Consider the following 18275-nt stretch of genomic DNA (forward strand, 5'->3'; position numbering starts at 1 on the left):
TGGGGAAATATCAGGGGTGAGTGATGCGTCCTGGGTCGGCTCAGCATCTGACGGGTCATCTGACAGCAATCCAGAGCCCTCGAGAAAAAAATAATAGGTGCAACATCCAAAAAAAAATTACAGCTTTTTCGTGCTCGTGTGATGGAGAGATGTTGAAGCACATCCGAGAGTGCACAGTGGCTGAAGCCCACAGAGCCACTGAGGAGACAGCTTGGGATGTGTCACTTGCAGAGCTGAAGGCATTCATTGCACTACTGTTGACATTAAAAGTATCTGGTCTGAGGAATGGGGCAACGCATTCATTTCCACAATGTCTAGGAATTGATTTAGGGAGATCATGCGTTACCTGTGCTTTGATCGTAAGGAAAAGGCTGAGGTGTGGCAGAAATTCAAACAGAACTCCATTGCATGTTACCGACCAGGGCCAGACATTACTATTGATGCACAACTGTTCCTCACTAAAGCACAATGCCAATTCACGCAGTACATGCCCAACCAGCCAGATACATTTGGAATCAAGTTTTGACTGGCAGCAGATGTTGACACTAAATGTTGAATGGCTTCCCAGACTTGGGCAAAGATGACAGCAGACCAGCCACACAATGCCTTAGTGAGAATGTGTTGCTGAAGCTGGTGGAGCCTTTTTTGGTAAGGGTAATTTAATTTAATAACCAATAATTACTTCACTTCCATCCCACTCGCCAACTCACTTCTCCACAAAAATACAGGCCTTTGTGGGGACCATCAATAAGAATTAGATGGGGCTCCCGCCCTCTGTGTCTGTCTCAAGGTGGCACGCGTAGGTGGCCTGTTGCGGTATTTTACAACTTGCTGGATCTTGCTGCAATCAACGCCTGTGTGCTTTACAGGAGATGCATGAAGAACAACATCCTCAGAAGGGACTTCATGCTTCAGCTGGTCCAGGAGCTGCGCGCTGAGTGGATTTGCATGGACATGCACATGGACGTGCCCCTGGACAGTGCAGATCTACTGAGGAGAATGACGTGCACGGTGAAGGCAAAATACAAACAACAAAATGTTTGCCAAGTGCCTGAAGTGTCGGGAAGCTGTCTGTGGGAAATGCACAGTCACAGTGATGAATGTTTGCTCAAACTGTGTTTGAGCAATGTGTAGGCTTACTGTAAACTTTCACACAATGCACGTTCAAATAAAGATGTTTTAGCCTACTCATAAATGTTCAAACTTTGGATGAATTCTTTTTAAAATTGTATTTATTTTTGCCATTTTAATCGTTGATTGTTCGCTACCGTGTTTCTATCTATTCAAGTCTGCCTGTATCCTGAAAAAAATACTTCCGACCTATGATGCAATGAATAAAACTATTTTTATGATCACCCAGAGTTTATTGGTGTTGTTCTCTTTTTCAAATTATAATTGATATAACTAAATAAAATAATAATTAATTAGGTAAAACTGTGCGCTTGAATTTGTCATTGCATCATACATACTATGCAGTGCAGTGAATTATTATTATTGCTCATTATTGTCTATTCAGGGTATTTTAATAATTTAAATAGCATGGGTTATGGGATTAATTACAATTTATTATATTACACCACCCAAATATGTATTTATTTGCTTCTAATTCTCATTATTGCAGGTTGGTTTAGCCTATACTCACCTTAAAGAAAAGTGATTGTAGCCGGCTTAAAATAGCCTTGGACATAAATAAACAGGACAAAAACATAGTTGATGTCTAAAAATCATCATTTAATGACTCTAGACATTACTTTGTGAATATAGATAAGTTTTTAGCCATATCAAAACAGTTTACCCGCTGACAGTTTTAGGTAGGCTTTACAACGACCCCTGGCGGTTCTAGTGCTAAGTGACTTTATTTCTGTCATACATCTACATAAGTTATTATTGAGAATTAACAGAGGTTTAGATGTTGATGTTTTATTGTTTATTTCGCTGCTGGATCTCATGCTGTAATTTCACATGATTAGTAATGCAAAATACTTTCTTCTTCGTGCAACCACAACTTCTCCAGTAAACTCAGTTCACACGTAGAGTGCAAAATTCCCTATACACGCTCAAAATATTATCTTGCATGTGTAGAATAGTGGCACATTCGTGCAACCACTATTTTTAGATTATCTTGTGTATTTTATTGGATCAGATCAAATTTTAAATAAATATGTGTACATGAAACAAGACCACAGAATTGTACCAGACAAATAACATTTTTTTATAAAAAGGGAAAGTACTTTGAACCCTAAATTTACACAAATTGATAAAAAATAAAAAGGTTAAATTAATTTTAAGTTTTGAAAAGCTTTCTCTCCTCTCTACTAAACAGCACCAAGCTGTCCCCGAAGTATCTTACTCAGTGAAGTCTGACAATCAATTTAAAGTTTATTACCAAGAAAATCTATCACTCCAGTAGGAATACATTTGCAAAAAAAAAACTGTTCGCCATTTTCTTGAATTTATGTTGGCAAAAGAATCTGGCACTGTCCCACACATAGAAAAAAAAATTATTAAAAATGGTAATGCATAAAAGCCAACATTTTATTTATTATCACATCACTTTATTAGCTTTATTAGTATTTGGTGAAAATTCCTTTTTTATAAAAAGAAAAACACTGAACACATTCAAGATTTCTGCATGCAATTGAAGCTTTCTGACAAAATGTACTGTAAGTTCATGAAACTTCACCTTACGCGTTAAACATTACATATAAAAACACATTAATAACTTTCCCTCAGAAGTGTTCAGTGAAACTCTACTTACATGTGCAATAACTTGATCCTCAGACTTTGCACTCTTCAAGAAGACCTGCTGAATAAATTCAAACATATATTTTAAATCCTTATTGTTCTGCACGTTTAGTGAATTCAACAAGCCAAAAGCCAAAAAGGACAATGAATGCATCTGTAAAGTCTCCCACGTTTTCCATCACAACCTCCTCTTCCAGGACAATGACAACATTGAGCATACTGCAGAGCAATCTCAAGAATTCTCCTATTCCTTTTACTTGATATTCCCATGCATCTGTACTCTGTAAAATGCGTAAAATATTAATACTGAGACTATAAGGAATAAACCATGAATAGTAAACATCCTCGCTGCCCTCACTTTATTGGAAAAAGTTTCACTTTTTAATTATCTCTCTGAATGTTTTTTTTTATTTTAATTTTTTTTTAAAGGGGCTATATGCGTTTTTCTGAAATTTAAACTCGCGACTGACACCTGTGGCCAAAAAACAGAACTGCTCTCATTTCCTGCTCGCTCTCGCAGCGGTGGTGACGTCACATCCGCAGACAGCGCGGGAAAAGACGACCCGCCAGAAAATAGGCAAAAATAGGATACAGGCTTATAGGTGCACCCACTGTGAGCGGACAAGGTGTCAGTATGCTCATCAGGAGATGTTTGAGTCATAAATGGTAAAATAAAAAGGCTATTGTTACGTTTATTTTGGGGAAAAAGTTGCATATAGCCCCTTTAATCTCAGTGGTTTCAGGTCTTCGTATTCAAAATATAGTAAGCAAGGTTAGCCATCGGTTCCAAGTAACTTGTAAAATAGTTTTGCATTTATAAATACTGTATATGTCTTAGCAGATGTAGCTCTGTATTTCTCATTTAAGCACACAATTGTTGTGTTCATGAGTGAATTGTGTTGACTACTATTGTATTGACTACTATTTTGAAATCTCTTCATGTCAGTCAAGGGGTGCTTTTCAAATGGAAGACTGCATTCTAGCCTCTGTTCTACTGCAGTTCACGGACAGCCGCGGACAGCAAGGACACGGACTCCTTGTATTTATACTACTGAAAGTGGATGCTGGGGTACGCTTGGCGGACGATATGTTCCAGACATGCGCAGTAGATCGGCGTGTACACTTCCACACTTCCAATTTCACTCCACGAATTATTGCACATCTGCCTGTGTTTATATTGTTTTAAAGGTGATTGTAGAGGTGCGGGTAGCGACAGACTTCTTCACACAGCCGTTTTTCAAAATTCGAAGTCCATGTTGTTTTTCCATCGCATGCGCAGTTGGTTTTGTAGCCTAGTGATTGCGCGTAATTGTCCGCACGTTCACAAAAATTGAAGGCAAGGGGATGTCCGCGAAGAGCCTCCACATACACCCTCTGATTTTTACGTCACATGGACCCTAGCTGACCCTCGCGCACACGGAAAGTATAACACTAGCTCTAGTCCAGTCCATCGGAGGCTTGTAGGCTAGTGTCCTCCTCAGCATTAAATGCTAGAATGAGGTGGTCTAGTAAGGGTGCATGGTTACGTCATACATATTTCCGCCCCCACGGTCATGGCACATTTTAAGTTTGTAAAAATACTTTGTATTAAAAATATTTATATTAACTTGCTTTCTATAAAAAAAACGGAAGCAGCCCAAACGGAAATTTTACAGGCACAAACGAAGCAAAAACTATTGGACTGAATTTGGAGCATGTGGGGGGCTGAGTGACCACAGAATGACCAATAAATGTTCTTTTAATATCTTAAAAACCAAAGCAGTACAAACATTTTTTTTTACGGCACAAACCAGCACAAACGGAGCACAAAAGTTTGAGACTATTTTGGATGAATTTTGAGCATGTGGGGGGGCTGGTGACGTCATTGTAATTCAAATTCTAATATTTAAAAAATGGAAGCAAACCTGTTTATGCCTTGCAATTGGATGACTGAATAAACATTACTATCATCAAAGTTCACTCTGTATTAGCTGCAGTTCTTTCTAGCCGAATAATTAGGCCAGTTGAGTTCCAACCATCCCACTGCGCACAGAATATCCCACAGGCACCGTGTCGAATGTGGACGAGGTCGAACTGGAAGCCATGTTAATCTTGGACTAAATCGGCCACCGTAGGAGTTGAAACGAAATCGGAATTGAGAGGAACAGAAACAAAAATTCACTGGATGGTCATATACCTTTTCACCACTAGATGGGGGGAAATATCACACAGTGTAGCTTTAAAAACCAAAGCAGTACAAACAAAAAATTTACGGCACAAACGGAGCACAAAGGATTGAGACTATTTTGCTGACGTTTTGTGTTGGGCTTGCTGTCCGCAGCAGAGGGGCTTAAGGAAGCAGCTAACACAACCTTATTAATTTGAAGTTAGTTGTCATTCTAAATGTTTAAAGGATGTTCCAAGAATGGTGTTCTAAGAAAGTTTTCTCCCAACATTATGAGGAACATTTAAAAAACCTTCCACAAACAATGTATAAATAATGTTTTTGTGCTAATCTTTTGAGAACATTATTGAAGACCTGATAACATTCAACACACATTCTATTAAGGGGGGTGTGTGTGGGGGGGGGGGGGGCAGATGCTGTTTCATGCATAATGAACTTTTTACACTGTTAAAGACCTGGATTCCCATGCTAAACATGTATAAACATTTCTGTGCCAAAAATACTCCTTCCGGTTTCTCATAAGCTTTGGAAAGTTTTTTTTTCGAGTATGGGTCTATCTGACGTCAGCAAGGACGGAATGTCCTTGTATGGGCCATATAGGCTCTTCTCTCAGAAGGGCGCGCGCGTGACCAGAGCGAGAGAGCAAATGCCTGCCCATTAATGCGCTGTGCTCTGCTTTAGGGAAGTCATCGGCTGCGCGCTGCAGTCACAGGACTTCACAAAACCAACACCAAAGATGTGTGTTTTTGGTTGTCAGGGCAAGACAACCTTGCACAGCTTCCCAAATAACCCAGCGTTAATGGGACAGTGGATGGAGTTTTGTTTTTTCTGAACAGCAACGGAGTTGTGCAAGTGTTTTTGTTTGTTCCCTGAATTTTGGCGACAATGGTTTATAAACAAGGCCCTGTTCAACTCCGGATTTGTAGCTCGTCTAATGCTGAAAGATGCAGCAGTCCCAGTGATTAAGATTCGAGGTTGTGTGTTGGAAGCAGGCGTTGATTAAAACTGCTTCAAATGTCTTTGTGTTGTTAGTGTAATGAGATTAGGTGATTGACAGCCGGATTTGCCTATCAGCATTCAGTATCCTTAGGTGATTGACAGCCGGATTTGCCTATCAGCAATCAGTATCCGTAATATAAGGGCTGATTCGTTGTTGGCCGTGGTGCGTCACGTCCGACTTTCCCCTTTGTGCCCGTGTTTACGGTGGTTACAGGTAAGCGTGCAGTGCTGTAACGGGGGTAATTTTAAAGCTGGTTGGTCTGTTAAAGCATTTTTTCGTAATTTTATAGTGTCGTTTGTCCGGGTGTCGGTGTGTTTTCGGCGCTGCTTTAGTGGGTCTAGTGACCGATTGCCTCTCAGGTATGTGTGTGCATTTGTATGAACGCATATTGTACTATCGTTGTTGTGCTGTTGACACTGCCGCATGCTGTCTAGGTATGGTTTCCTGTACCCCATTGTGATCGCGGGGCTGATTAATAGACCTGTGCCTGTATATTTTCTATCGGGGTGACACCTTGTGACGGTAAGTGTTTTAAATGTAATTAGAAAAATGTAAGTCGTGAAGGGCAAGTTTCATTACTAGTAACGTCTCTCTTTGTGTTCGTTATAGGGTTCTCCCTCTCGTTCACTCTCTGTTCCTCCCGTAATTGCATCTCATATTATATCGGATTTGCTGTGTTGCTGCTGTCTTCCGCTTTGCGCTGCGGACGTTTTGCTCACATTCCTGCAGTCCTGCTGTGTATAGCCTACTGTCGTGCAGACGCCACAAGGGGGACTGTTCGTCTGGTTCCGACTGTGTGTAGTGGCTGCTTTGGTTTGAGTATCAGCATGGAGAATACGACGATCTCATCTTATTGAGGGAAAATAATTGTTTCCTTTTGTTTCTTTTTTTGATTAGTTTCTGTTTTCTTGTTTATATTTTTGTGGGAGTAAAGTTTGTTTTGGCTTGTTTGATTTTTCTTTTGCAGAAAAACACAAATATTGTGTTGTCTATTTTTTTGTGTTATTTTTCCTTTATTAACGCAACTTGATTTGCTTCCTGCTTACATCTGACTTCAAGTTGCTTTGTAATTTCTCTTGAATTTATTTGATTCCTTTAGTGTTTTTCTTTGTTTCATGTGATATTGATACCTTTTGTTTTTGTTTCATCAGTTATCATTTGTTTATATTGTATGTGGAGCTAATTGTGTTTACTTGTGAATTTGTTATAGTTTATTTATCATTTTTGTTTGTCTGCAGGAGCTGGGGGTCCCACGGGTGAACGAATCTTCCTTTTGGTGGTGGGTCTTTATTGCGTGCTGTTTACCACTTCGAGTGTGTGGTAGTGTGTGATCTGAGTGCACTTTGGTATATGTGCGTGAAAGTGTGCTCTTGTACAACCAGACTTCATTTTGTTCCTGCCGATGGGAGCCTCAGCCCTGCTGATATTTACTTTATTTTGTTTTCATATTTAAAATTGATTTTGTCATTGCCCACATTTATTATTTTTGTAATGTTGCTTTCTTCCATTTAAAGTGGGGTCTCATGCTGTTTTTCTGACATTTTAGTGTCTATTTTAAAAACATTCTTGCATTAATAAACATTTTGTACTTTTTTATACTCCACCCACGTCTCCTGCTTACTTCTATGAGGGAACCGAACCTGTGTGCTTAATGTACTCCATTTTTGGGTTTTGAGCATTATTCCCTAGAGTTAAATTCTAGGGTGGCGTAGTCGGATTTCTTTACTGGTAAAAGGTTGGTTTCTCAATTGTACCGCTCCGTCACATTAGCTATCGACTAGTCATTCAAATTTGCTACTATTCCATTGTTTTTCTATGTAAACACGCACTAGTCTGACATGCAAAACCATTCCGTTTGCTACTGCTAACATTAAATCGCATAAAATAGTCAACCAAATTATGTCCTATTATGTCCCAACCAAATTATGTAAACCATATTATGTCCTCATAGACCATGAATAAACACACACAAATGTTATAAAACTCGTGCATGACAAGCCGCTAAGCATATATACAGTATATGTGGGTATATATATATATATATATATATATATATACACCCCATAACATTACTGAGAGAAAGTTTGTTCATAACTTTGAGAGAACCTTGCCAGATTGTTAGCCAAAGTTATGAAAATGTTCCCTGTTAGCTGGGTCCTTCAAATAAAGAACAAACCATTAGCATATTAGCAGTTAAATTACTTATATACTGCAAACTAATAGACAGATAAGAGTAATTGGAGAACAGATCCTGAAAACAACAACATTTATCATAAATCAAGCAGGACCAACCTTCTTGAAAAAGAAGTAAACATCACAGCTGGTCTTATGAGAAAGATTCATGAATAATATTCACTCCATTCGTGGAGACCTCAGCGCAGACCTCGTGCCCGTCGTGTCAGTACTGGCATAAAACAAGAGAGACATTGTGATGAGCTGTGATTGTAATTCTGATCATGGAAATGTGGATCTTTTACTCCAGATTCCTGCAGGATACACAAACACATCCACCAGTTCAGTCTTATTAAGGGTGACAATAAACGAGTCAGTAGATGGACAGTATTACTGATACTACAAACATTTGGACACATCTAAATTGTAATTATACCTGCAGGCAGCAGTTATGAGGCCAAACACACCAATGTTCTGAACTAATTTTGATGAAGTACATAAGAATATGTACAGAGGGATCAATCATTACTTAGGCTATAGTATAAAAAGATAATTTCTGTCAAAGACCAGTAGGTGGTGTTGTAACCCAGCCTGGATGCCAGTCGAACTTAGCCCCGCCCACAACATTTGAGGTCGGGTAGTTTGGGTCTGGACTTGATCCGTTGTGGAGCAACTATGCACGAACCAGAGCTGTTCGGACCAATCAAATTGTCAGGGCGGGCTTTATACGATGATGGATAGATGATCAACAGTAACGTAATCATGCTCGTCACCAAAGAGCGCTTGGGTTGAATTCGTTCTAATCCTAAACAGAGAACTTGTTCGTACATGCATTCACCTTTACCATTTCTCTCAAAAATGATGATTGTGTTGGTAAGTACTTTGTGTATCCTTACATTCTTCTTCTACTTCTTCCAGTGTACGTGCAGTTCTGTTGACAACTATGCGTCACTCAACACACGTCACTTACTCCATTTCTCTGTTTGGTTGTAGGTCTATCCAATTGAGTGCAGAGGCATTTTCTTTCCTGGTTCGGTTGAAACACGCCTCATAATCACAGCCCAATGGAGTAGTATCAGACTCATATTCTGACTAGAATCTGAGTATGACAACGTCAGGCTAGTTGTAACCACTGTACTAGTTCATTCAGGGCTTCATGTACAGTACAACAAAGCATTGCAAACATATAAGAAGTTCTGTGGAGGCATGACAGAAATAAAGTCAATCTGGTTAGTGCTGTTTGTGGAGTTGTTTAATCCTCCTCTACTGAGATCTTGAGAGATTTAATGTCTTCTTTTATCTTCAGTTGATTTAATCTAATGCTGTGGCTGAAGTCTTGTGTAGTTCTTGTGTTTCTCTTTCCTTCAGTGATTCTGACAGAAGGTGTTCATCATCACTTAATTACTTAACTGCAATTTATATCTTTTTGTATAACTCAACTGAAATAAGTTCAAAGTACTCATTGGTTTCTAAAATTAAATGAATTAAGGTAATCAGTGTTGCGAAATGTTTTGAGTTAGCTTAACTTATTGGATTTGACTTTAGCCGCGTTTCCACCGCAGGAACTTTCCCCCGGAACTAGGATCTTTGGGGTGGAACTTGGTGTGTTTCGACCGCAGGAACCAGGGTCTAAATGAAGTTCCGGGTAAATATTTCCCCCTCCAAACGGCCCTGCTTGCCAGGTGGTACTTTTTCAAAGTTCGGGAACTTTCGGGTGTGGGACTTGGGCGCTTAACATGCTGATTGGTTGAGCTCTCGCAGCATTTTTTTTTCAACCGCCATTTTTACAAGTCTTTTGCGAGGTGGGTTCTGCGTTCAGTAAATATTTTCTTTGCAACAATGGAGTTAAAAAAATACGACAGATGGACCGACAAAGAGGTTCAGGCTTTATTGAGCATATATACGGAGGAGGACATCCAGCGGGAACTAGAAACGGCGACCCGCAATGAAAAGGTATACCTGAAGATATCGAGTCGGTTCCAGTCACACTGGAAAACAGTGCAGAGAGAAGATAAAGAAATTAAGACAAGATTACAAGAAATTAAAGGATCATAACAACCGGAACGGTTCCGACCGGCGTACCAACAAGTGGTAAAACCGCCTGGACACGTTGTTGGGACACAGACCGTCCTTTTCTGGTGCAGCGGTAACGAAAGACTCGGCAATCGGCTAGGAACTAGGACTAGGAATCCGAGTGGGTTGAAGGTAAATATCTCATCTTGGTATCATCTATTAAACTCGTTGCAGTGTTTAAACACGTTGCAGTAACTTTTTTCAATGTGCTTTTCCAGACGTAACGAGTGGCCCCAATGAATTGCAGGCAACGGAGACCAGCATGTTTTCCCCTGCGGTCACCAGTAGCCCGCGTCCCATGTCTCCTGCCGAAATACACACACACCGAGGTATAAAGCTGACAAAAATGTGTATATATTTAAAAACTGATTTGTAATCCTTAATGGTTTTGAGTAGTTTTGTTGTTTTTAATTGTAAACTTAAATTGCCCATGATAAAAATTGCACACTGGGCATTGTTCAAGCTGGGCAAACAATTGTTCATTATTTGTGGTGAAAACACTTTAAATAATTAATTGGTGGTTTCTATTGTTTCATGGTTGCCTTGTGTATTAATTTCCATGTGTTTCAGTGCAATTTTTCTACTTAGAGAAAAGGAAAAGGGACTGTGACTTTCTTGATGCACTGAGGGACATGGAGGATGCTAACCGGGTCGTCCTGCAGCGTGGACAAGAACAGCGAGACCAATATATGCAGCTGTTACTTGAGAGCCAGACCGAGGAGAGATGAGGAGGCAAGAGCTGGCATTCCACCAGTCAGAAGCGGAAGACGGCAGCAGAGGGACTTTCAGACCGGGTTTCTGTCTGTTCTTGGACAGTTTGTCCAGTCGTTCAAGAAGTATCCAAAACGACCAGCCGCTTGAATGAAGCATTTGCACTACCACATTTGTACTTTATATATTGTACGTGTTGGCACAGCTCTTGGACAGGTTACTGAAAAATACACTTTTTTTTTATATTGTTGTTTTCACATTTTATATTTTCATTTTATTGTTCTAGTAATTTATTTGTCTTTGCACACTTTTATTTTAATTATTTTAATTTTGTAAGAACAAATCTGTCTAAAATAAAGTCAAATGTGTAAAATGTCACTGTGTCTTTTTAATTTCCACATTCTAACTATATAACCACATTGTAATTGTATTCATATAGTGTAGGAAGCAAATAAAAGGGCATGCTGCTCGCAAGTCTTCCTGAATATGCAGATAAACATATCTAGAAAACCCAAATATTATATTTTTAAATGTATAACTATGTGAATGTAGTATAATAACTTATAACCACAACTTAAGTGAAGCCATAAGTGTGGTCCTGCTTCATTTCATATTTAGGAAGAAGTCTCAAATTATGCATTTAATGAAGCATATTGTAATACTAGTCATGTGATTTTTTTTTTTTTTTTGTGAACGCTAAGAGATGTTATTGTGATCAAAAATAAAATACTTGCAGTCCAGTACCATAATCTTTCAACCGCTTAATTCAGTCTATTGTTTTCATTCAATTAACTTTTCACACATCTGTCATGAATGACTGAAACCTCATTATCCTTTTATAGAAAATCTTTTGTTTTGGAATTGAGCTATTATAACACATTCAGATTCTGGATTGCCCATCATCCCATTTTGCATTAAAATGCTCAAAACAGGTGAAAGTACCCGTTTAAATAAGCAGTGTTGGTAATGTGTATACATAACCAGCAAAAGCAGCACTGCTTGCATCTCCTTCATACTTGTTATTGTTGCAGACAGTATTGCGCAAAAGTGATTACTGTCCGGCGCTGACTGGGAGGAGCAGTCGCGCGCATTCCCACGTCGCCATTTGCCTAATCTTCCCGGTACTTTAGACCGCGGTGGAAAAGCAGATAGTAGCAGGTCTGGGGGATAAAAAGTTCCTGGGAAAAAAGTTCCTGGTACAAATAGTTCCGGGTAATTTCGGTGAAAATGCGGCTTTTGTGTGCTATTGTGAGCTCTGAGTTCATTTAAAGTTTGTAATGTCACTGGTTTTACTCAATATAGTGAAGTTTCTGCTATATAAAGTATTTGAATGTAGTGTAAAGTTTAATTGTATATTAAGAAATATCCTTGTTTTGTGAATTTGATTAAAATAAGTTCAGAGTACTTTTTACTACACAACTCAATTCATGAGACAATTTTTGGACCCACCTTATACTAGGTGGCCTTAACTACTATGTACTAACATTTTAACCCTCTATGGCATAGTGTTGCCCTCAGGCAACCAACCACCTTTTTGGACCTCACACCGCCCCTTTAACTTTTTTTTATATATTTTTTAAATACATAATATCACCTGACATGTCTGTTCAATGAAATGAGGGGCTGAAGTGGGTGTGACTTTTTGTTTGGGGGTGGAGCAGTCCTTTCCTGAAGCAAAGCCACATGGGACACAGTGCCATCAATTGGTTGGATAAATATCACTTTTTTACATGTTTAAATTGAAATACATTTATTAAAAAAAATATATGCATGTGGATCAGCATGTAAAAAAGTATGTTTGATTGTTTAAATATTTATTTTGTTTTTATTTATATACTAAAACTGTGTTTTTTTGTTTGTTGCCTCAGGGCAACACTATGCAGTTAGACCACTTTTGTTCAGGCAATATCATAGTGTTAGTACCATATGGTGCATTCAAGTCTTCCTGGGAAGTTTGTTTTTACACGTTCAGAAAACTCAAAGAATGTGCATTATGAGTATCATTTATGTTTTTTATTATTATTATTAACACCGATCAGGCATAACATTATGACCACCTCCCTAATATTGTGTTGGTCCCCCTTTTGCTGCCAAAACAGCCCTGAGCCATCAAGGCATGGACTCCACTAGACCCCTGAAGGTGTGCTGTGGTATCTGGCACCAAGATGTTAGCAGCAGATCCTTTAAGTCCTGTAAATTGTGAGGTGGGGCCTCCATGGATTATACTTGTTTGTTCAGCTCATCCCACAGATGCTCGATTGGATTGAGATCTGGGGAATTTGGAGGCCAAGTCAACACCTCAAACTCGTTGTGCTCCTCAAACCATTCCTGAAGCATTTGTGCTTTGTGGAAGTGTGAAAGAGTTAAAGAGGCCACAGCCACCAGGGAACACTGTTTCCATGAAAGGGTGCACATGTACTGCAACAATGCTTAGGTAGGTGGTGCATATCAAAGTTACATCCACATGGATGGAGGACCCAAGGTTTCCCAGCAAAACATTGCCCAAAGTATCACTGCCTCCGCCGCCACACTTTCTTCCCATAGTGCATCCTGGTGCCATGTGTTCCCCAGGTTAGCCACCCTGACTGGTCTCAATGAGCCTTAGCCGCTCATGACCCTGTCGCTGGTTCACCACTGTTCCTTCCTTGGAGCACTTTTGATAGATACTGACCACTGCAGACCGGGAACACCCCAGAAGAGCTGCAATTTTGGAGATGCTCTGACCCAGTCGTCTAGCCATCACATTTTGGCCCTTGTCAAACTCGCTCAAATCCTTACGCTTGCCCATTTTTCCTGCTTCTAACACATCAACTTTGAGGGCAAAATGTTCACTTGCTGCCCAATATATCCCACCCACTATCAGTAGCCGTGCCCACTAACAGGAGCCGTGATGAAGAGATCATCAGTGTTATTCACTTCACCTGTCAATGGTCATAATGTTATGCCTGATTGGTGTATGAATATAATACATGAGGTGTTAGTTGTAATTAGTAGTAGTGTTTTTGTATTGTTTGATGTTTTTCAAAATATAATTTTATCTAATGCACATATTGCTTGTTTTCCCTATTGAAAATCTATGTAGAAAACCTTGGAGTTTTAGTACCCTTATGGCACAGTGTTGCCCTGAGGCAACAAACCAAAATCTGGTTCAGGGGTGGGGGGGCGACACTTTTTATGATGGATATATTATCAGGGACCCCCAAGCTCCCAAAAAATGGGGTGAAATATTTTTTTCCCCAAAAAATAAAAAGTCATGCCATAGATTAATTAATAATTTGATACAATGCACTTATTGTGTACAAACATGTTTTTACATTGTACTTATTATTTTTAATTAGCTGCATGTAATTACATCTGTAATTAATATATGTACACTCAAAAAAAAAAAGGTTCTATATGGCACCAAAAATGGTTCTTGGCTCGTAATCATAGGGGAACATTTTTAACCCTTAATCGCCCCTCAAGTAGGGTTTACGTTTGAGTCCCTTCACAGTAAAATCCCCAGAGTTAAATTAACACTGCTCAGAGAACATTTGGTCCCACTCTACAGAGTGTTAAAGTAACACTGAATCAGTGTTAAAGTTAATGAGATAATTGAGAGATTAATTAAGTGATGATTGGCCATTAGTGATGAACACCTGATGATAATGAGTAGAATCACTGAAGGAAAGAGAAAAAGAAAAACACAAGAACTACGACTGACTATAAAAAAGACATTAAATCTCTGAAGATCTCAGCAGAGGAGGATTAAACAACTCCACAAACAGCATTACCAGCTTCACACATTACTAACCAGACTGACTTTATTTCTGTCAGACGTCTCTTATTGAGAATTAACAGATTTTTTGTTTGATTCTGTTGTGAAAATTGTTAGTTTTTAATGTGACCATCATGGTGATCAGTGTTTTCTTTAGTTGGGCAGTTTGATGACGTTTTAACGTTAGTGTTTCTCTGGCTGCTGTAACTGAGTTTGTTATGGCAAGAAAAGCAAGAGTAAACACAATCAGATGCTGTCGGCTGCTCGATGTCGAGAATATGATCATTGTATAATGATTTAATTCATTGATTTTACGACTGAGTTTGAGCAATATCCTATTAACTTTTTTTATTGTGATTTTAGAGAAGATCCAACACTGTTTTAATCAGAAAAGCTGAATAAATTTTGAAATCAATTGTACACTAATCACTTCTAACTCATGCGAGATGAACTCACACACAGACATCAAGAATCTGCCTATGAATCTCAACAATGGTGACATGCTTCATGCCACAATGCATTCTGGGAGCCATAGATGAGTTTTGCGTGATGCACCCAGAATGCATTGTGGCATGTCACCATTGTTAAGATTCATAGGCTGATTCTTGATGTCTATGTGTGAGTAAAACTCGCAGGAGTTAGAAGTGCTTATTGTGTGATGTGTTAGTAAACCGCAGTACAAATCTTATGTAAAAATGTTTTGATAATTGTTTAGTTTCTCTGATGATAACATTGCTGGATCTTCTGCCCTAGAATCACAAGTCTCCTATAATCAATGACTTTCAGGGGATCAGCAAATAAGGCACTATATGATGATAACAACTGTATCATAAACAACAAGCGTCAAGATTTTCTTGCCATTTTCACCGTAACGAACAGTTACAGCAGCCAGAGAAAATCTGATGTTAGTAAGTCAAGGGTCAAGAGCCCAATTAAAGCAAACACTAATCACAATAATGGTAACTTCAAACAACTTTAATTTTCAATAAAACATCAACATCTAAACCTCAATAAGAGCTTCTGTAGTCGTCTGATAGAAATAAAGTCTGTCTGGTTAGTAATGTGTGAAGCTGGTAATGCTGTTTGTGGAGTTGTTTAATCCTCCTCTGCTGAGATCTTCAGAGATTTAATGTATTTTTTATAGTCAGTCGTAGTTCTTGTGTTTTTCTTTTTCTCTTTCCTTCAGTGATTCTACTCATTATCATCAGGTGTTCATCACTAATGGCCAATCATCACTTAATTAATCTCTCAATTATCTCATTAACTTTATCACTGATTCAGTGTTACTTTAACACTCTGTAGAGTGGGACCAAATGTTCTCTGAGCAGTGTTAATTTAACTCTGGGGATTTTACTGTGTTGGGGTCAGATAGACCCCAAACTTTTACAGAGCGATTGCATAAGGAAATATAATTTTTTTACATGGAAAACTATATATCATTTTTTTTATTTACTTCTCAACTATACATTTATGCTGTGTTTTTGTGGGTATTTGGTAGTTTTTTACCTATTTACTGCACAAATACGTAACTATGTCATAAATTGGCTCATTAAAAATTATTTTTTTATGAAAAAATCACTTGAATGATGATCTTAAATAAATATAAATAGTTTTTGGACATTGCTCTATGTGTTAGGGATAGAATACCGCCATCTGTAGGTTTGTGGAAAAACTTTAGGAATTATAGTTAAAGAGAAAGAGAGTGCAATGACCACATTATCCAATAGAGGTCCATAGGGAAGTTATGCAAAAGTTAAGCTGCCTTTCATCTTTCTTTTATTTGCCCTTTTCCCTCTCTTTCTCATGATTGTTCCATGTTGCATTTGTGCTCTAGTATTTGTCCTTCATTTATGTATGGAATTTTTTCAGATTTATGCCGGTTTTGTTGATTTTATTTGCCAGTTTCTATGAAAATGCTCTCTGTTGCAGTCACACATGTGTGTGTTTGTGTGTGTGTGTGTGTGCGTGTGTGTATGAGACAGAAAGTTTGTTCCACTTTGTGTTTATGCTCTAGGACCAGATCTTGATATAAATGTAGACATTTTCAGATTTATACTGGATTTAGTTGATTTTTTTTACAAACAAAGTGAAAAAAAAAACATTTTTTACATTTTCCCATTCATTGCCAAAATCCAAGAAAATGCTCCAGACACCTGTGTTTGTGTTTGTGTGTGTGTGCGAGTGAACATGCTTGTTCCATATTGCATTTGTGCTCTAGTATTAGTACTTCATTTATGAATGAAAATCTTTCAGATTTATGCCAGTTTTGTTGATTTTATTTGCCAGTTTCTATAAAAATGCTCTCTGTTGCAGTCACACACATGTGTGTGTTTGTGTGTGTGCGTGTGTGTATGAGACAGAAAGTTCGATCTACTTTGTGTTTATGCTCTAGGACCAGACCTTAATATTAATGTGGAAATTTTCAGATTTATACTGGATTTAGTAAAAAAAAATTGACAAAAAAAGTGATTTTTTTTTATTTTTTACACTTTCCCATTCATTTTCAATGTGGGGTCAATCTGACCCCGAGGGACTTAAACGGTACATTTTTTTTACACACCTTTAGAACAACCAAATCAAGCCAAGATTTTTTGTGCATGTTTAGATAGATTATGTAGGAAAAGTCACAGAGTCTCATGGCCCTGAGATGAAGGGAACACTTTTAAAAAATGGAGGAAAAGTCCAGTGGGGTCGGCTGGACCCCAAGGGACGATTAAGGGTTAAGACACTTTTTTTCTCATTAATGCTTGAATTTAGTCAACATGCATCTTGATATTTGCATTTAAAAAAAAAAAATCTTCAAAAAAATTAAAATTAAAATAAATAAATAATGCCCAAAAATAAAAAGTTAAAGCAGCAACTACAACTTTTACTATAGTATGACTCTTCACCCTCTGCCTCACAGTTCATGTAACTTGCTTTTCCATTGCAATTCAACACGGACACAGTCTCACACCAGAGATCTTTGTCATCTTCTCTTGTCTTGACAGCAGTGACTTTAAACATCTCATATGGAGGAATCAGCACCTTTTTCTGTTTAGGATACTTAGAATATTGGATCACATCAGCACCTTCACAAGTGTAGATTTCAAAACAAGATTTATTTCCAAAACCCTGTATTACTTTACGATCAAGAGAGGAGGATGAAAATGAGCTCAAACGAACCTCTTGGTTTTGGACATCAAATTGAACATCTGTACCACAATAAGTTACATAACATCTATTTTGTGTTTTCTTCAGAATTTGTATCACTTCTGTTAACAGAAAGTGAACTGAATGCCATCTGAAAGTCCCCTCTTTGTATTTTTGTTTGTCAGTACGAGTGGCACTAGTGAAATTACTATATACGTCAGAATTATGGTTAGTGTACACATGAATGGCGACTGAATGAATCTGTTGTAAGTTATCCTCTGCTTTCGTTGCATTATCTTCAACTTCTTGCCACATCTTATTAAATTCAACTGAGGCAGATTTTTCCTTCTCTAGATATTTTGTTTTCACCCAATGTGACATGCTCTCTCTACAGCCGTCATATTGGTCATCAACAGAATTCAGTGCCATATCCAATGGAAATATCTGTCCTTCAACAGCATTTATATGATCCTGCAGAAACAGGAACATTAATGATCACATCATCAGTATTCATGTCTGTA

At 38.3% G+C, this 18275-nt stretch overlaps 1 protein-coding gene across 1 annotated transcript; it reads right to left on the reverse strand.

Moving 5' to 3' along the window:
- Positions 1–8363: 8363 nt before the first annotated feature.
- LOC307121676 (ecto-ADP-ribosyltransferase 4-like) lies at positions 8364–18243 on the reverse strand (the record flags this gene model as incomplete). The annotated part of the gene is made up of 2 exons (XM_079809372.1): positions 8364–8395; positions 17514–18243. 2 exons carry the CDS (start codon positions 18241–18243, stop codon positions 8364–8366), a joined length of 762 nt encoding a protein of 253 aa, XP_079665498.1.
- Between the last annotated feature and the right edge of the window lie 32 nt (positions 18244–18275).

This window comes from Gobio gobio (genome assembly GCF_949357685.1).
Source record: "Gobio gobio genome assembly, chromosome: 1".
NCBI classification, from domain to species: domain Eukaryota; kingdom Metazoa; phylum Chordata; class Actinopteri; order Cypriniformes; family Gobionidae; genus Gobio; species Gobio gobio.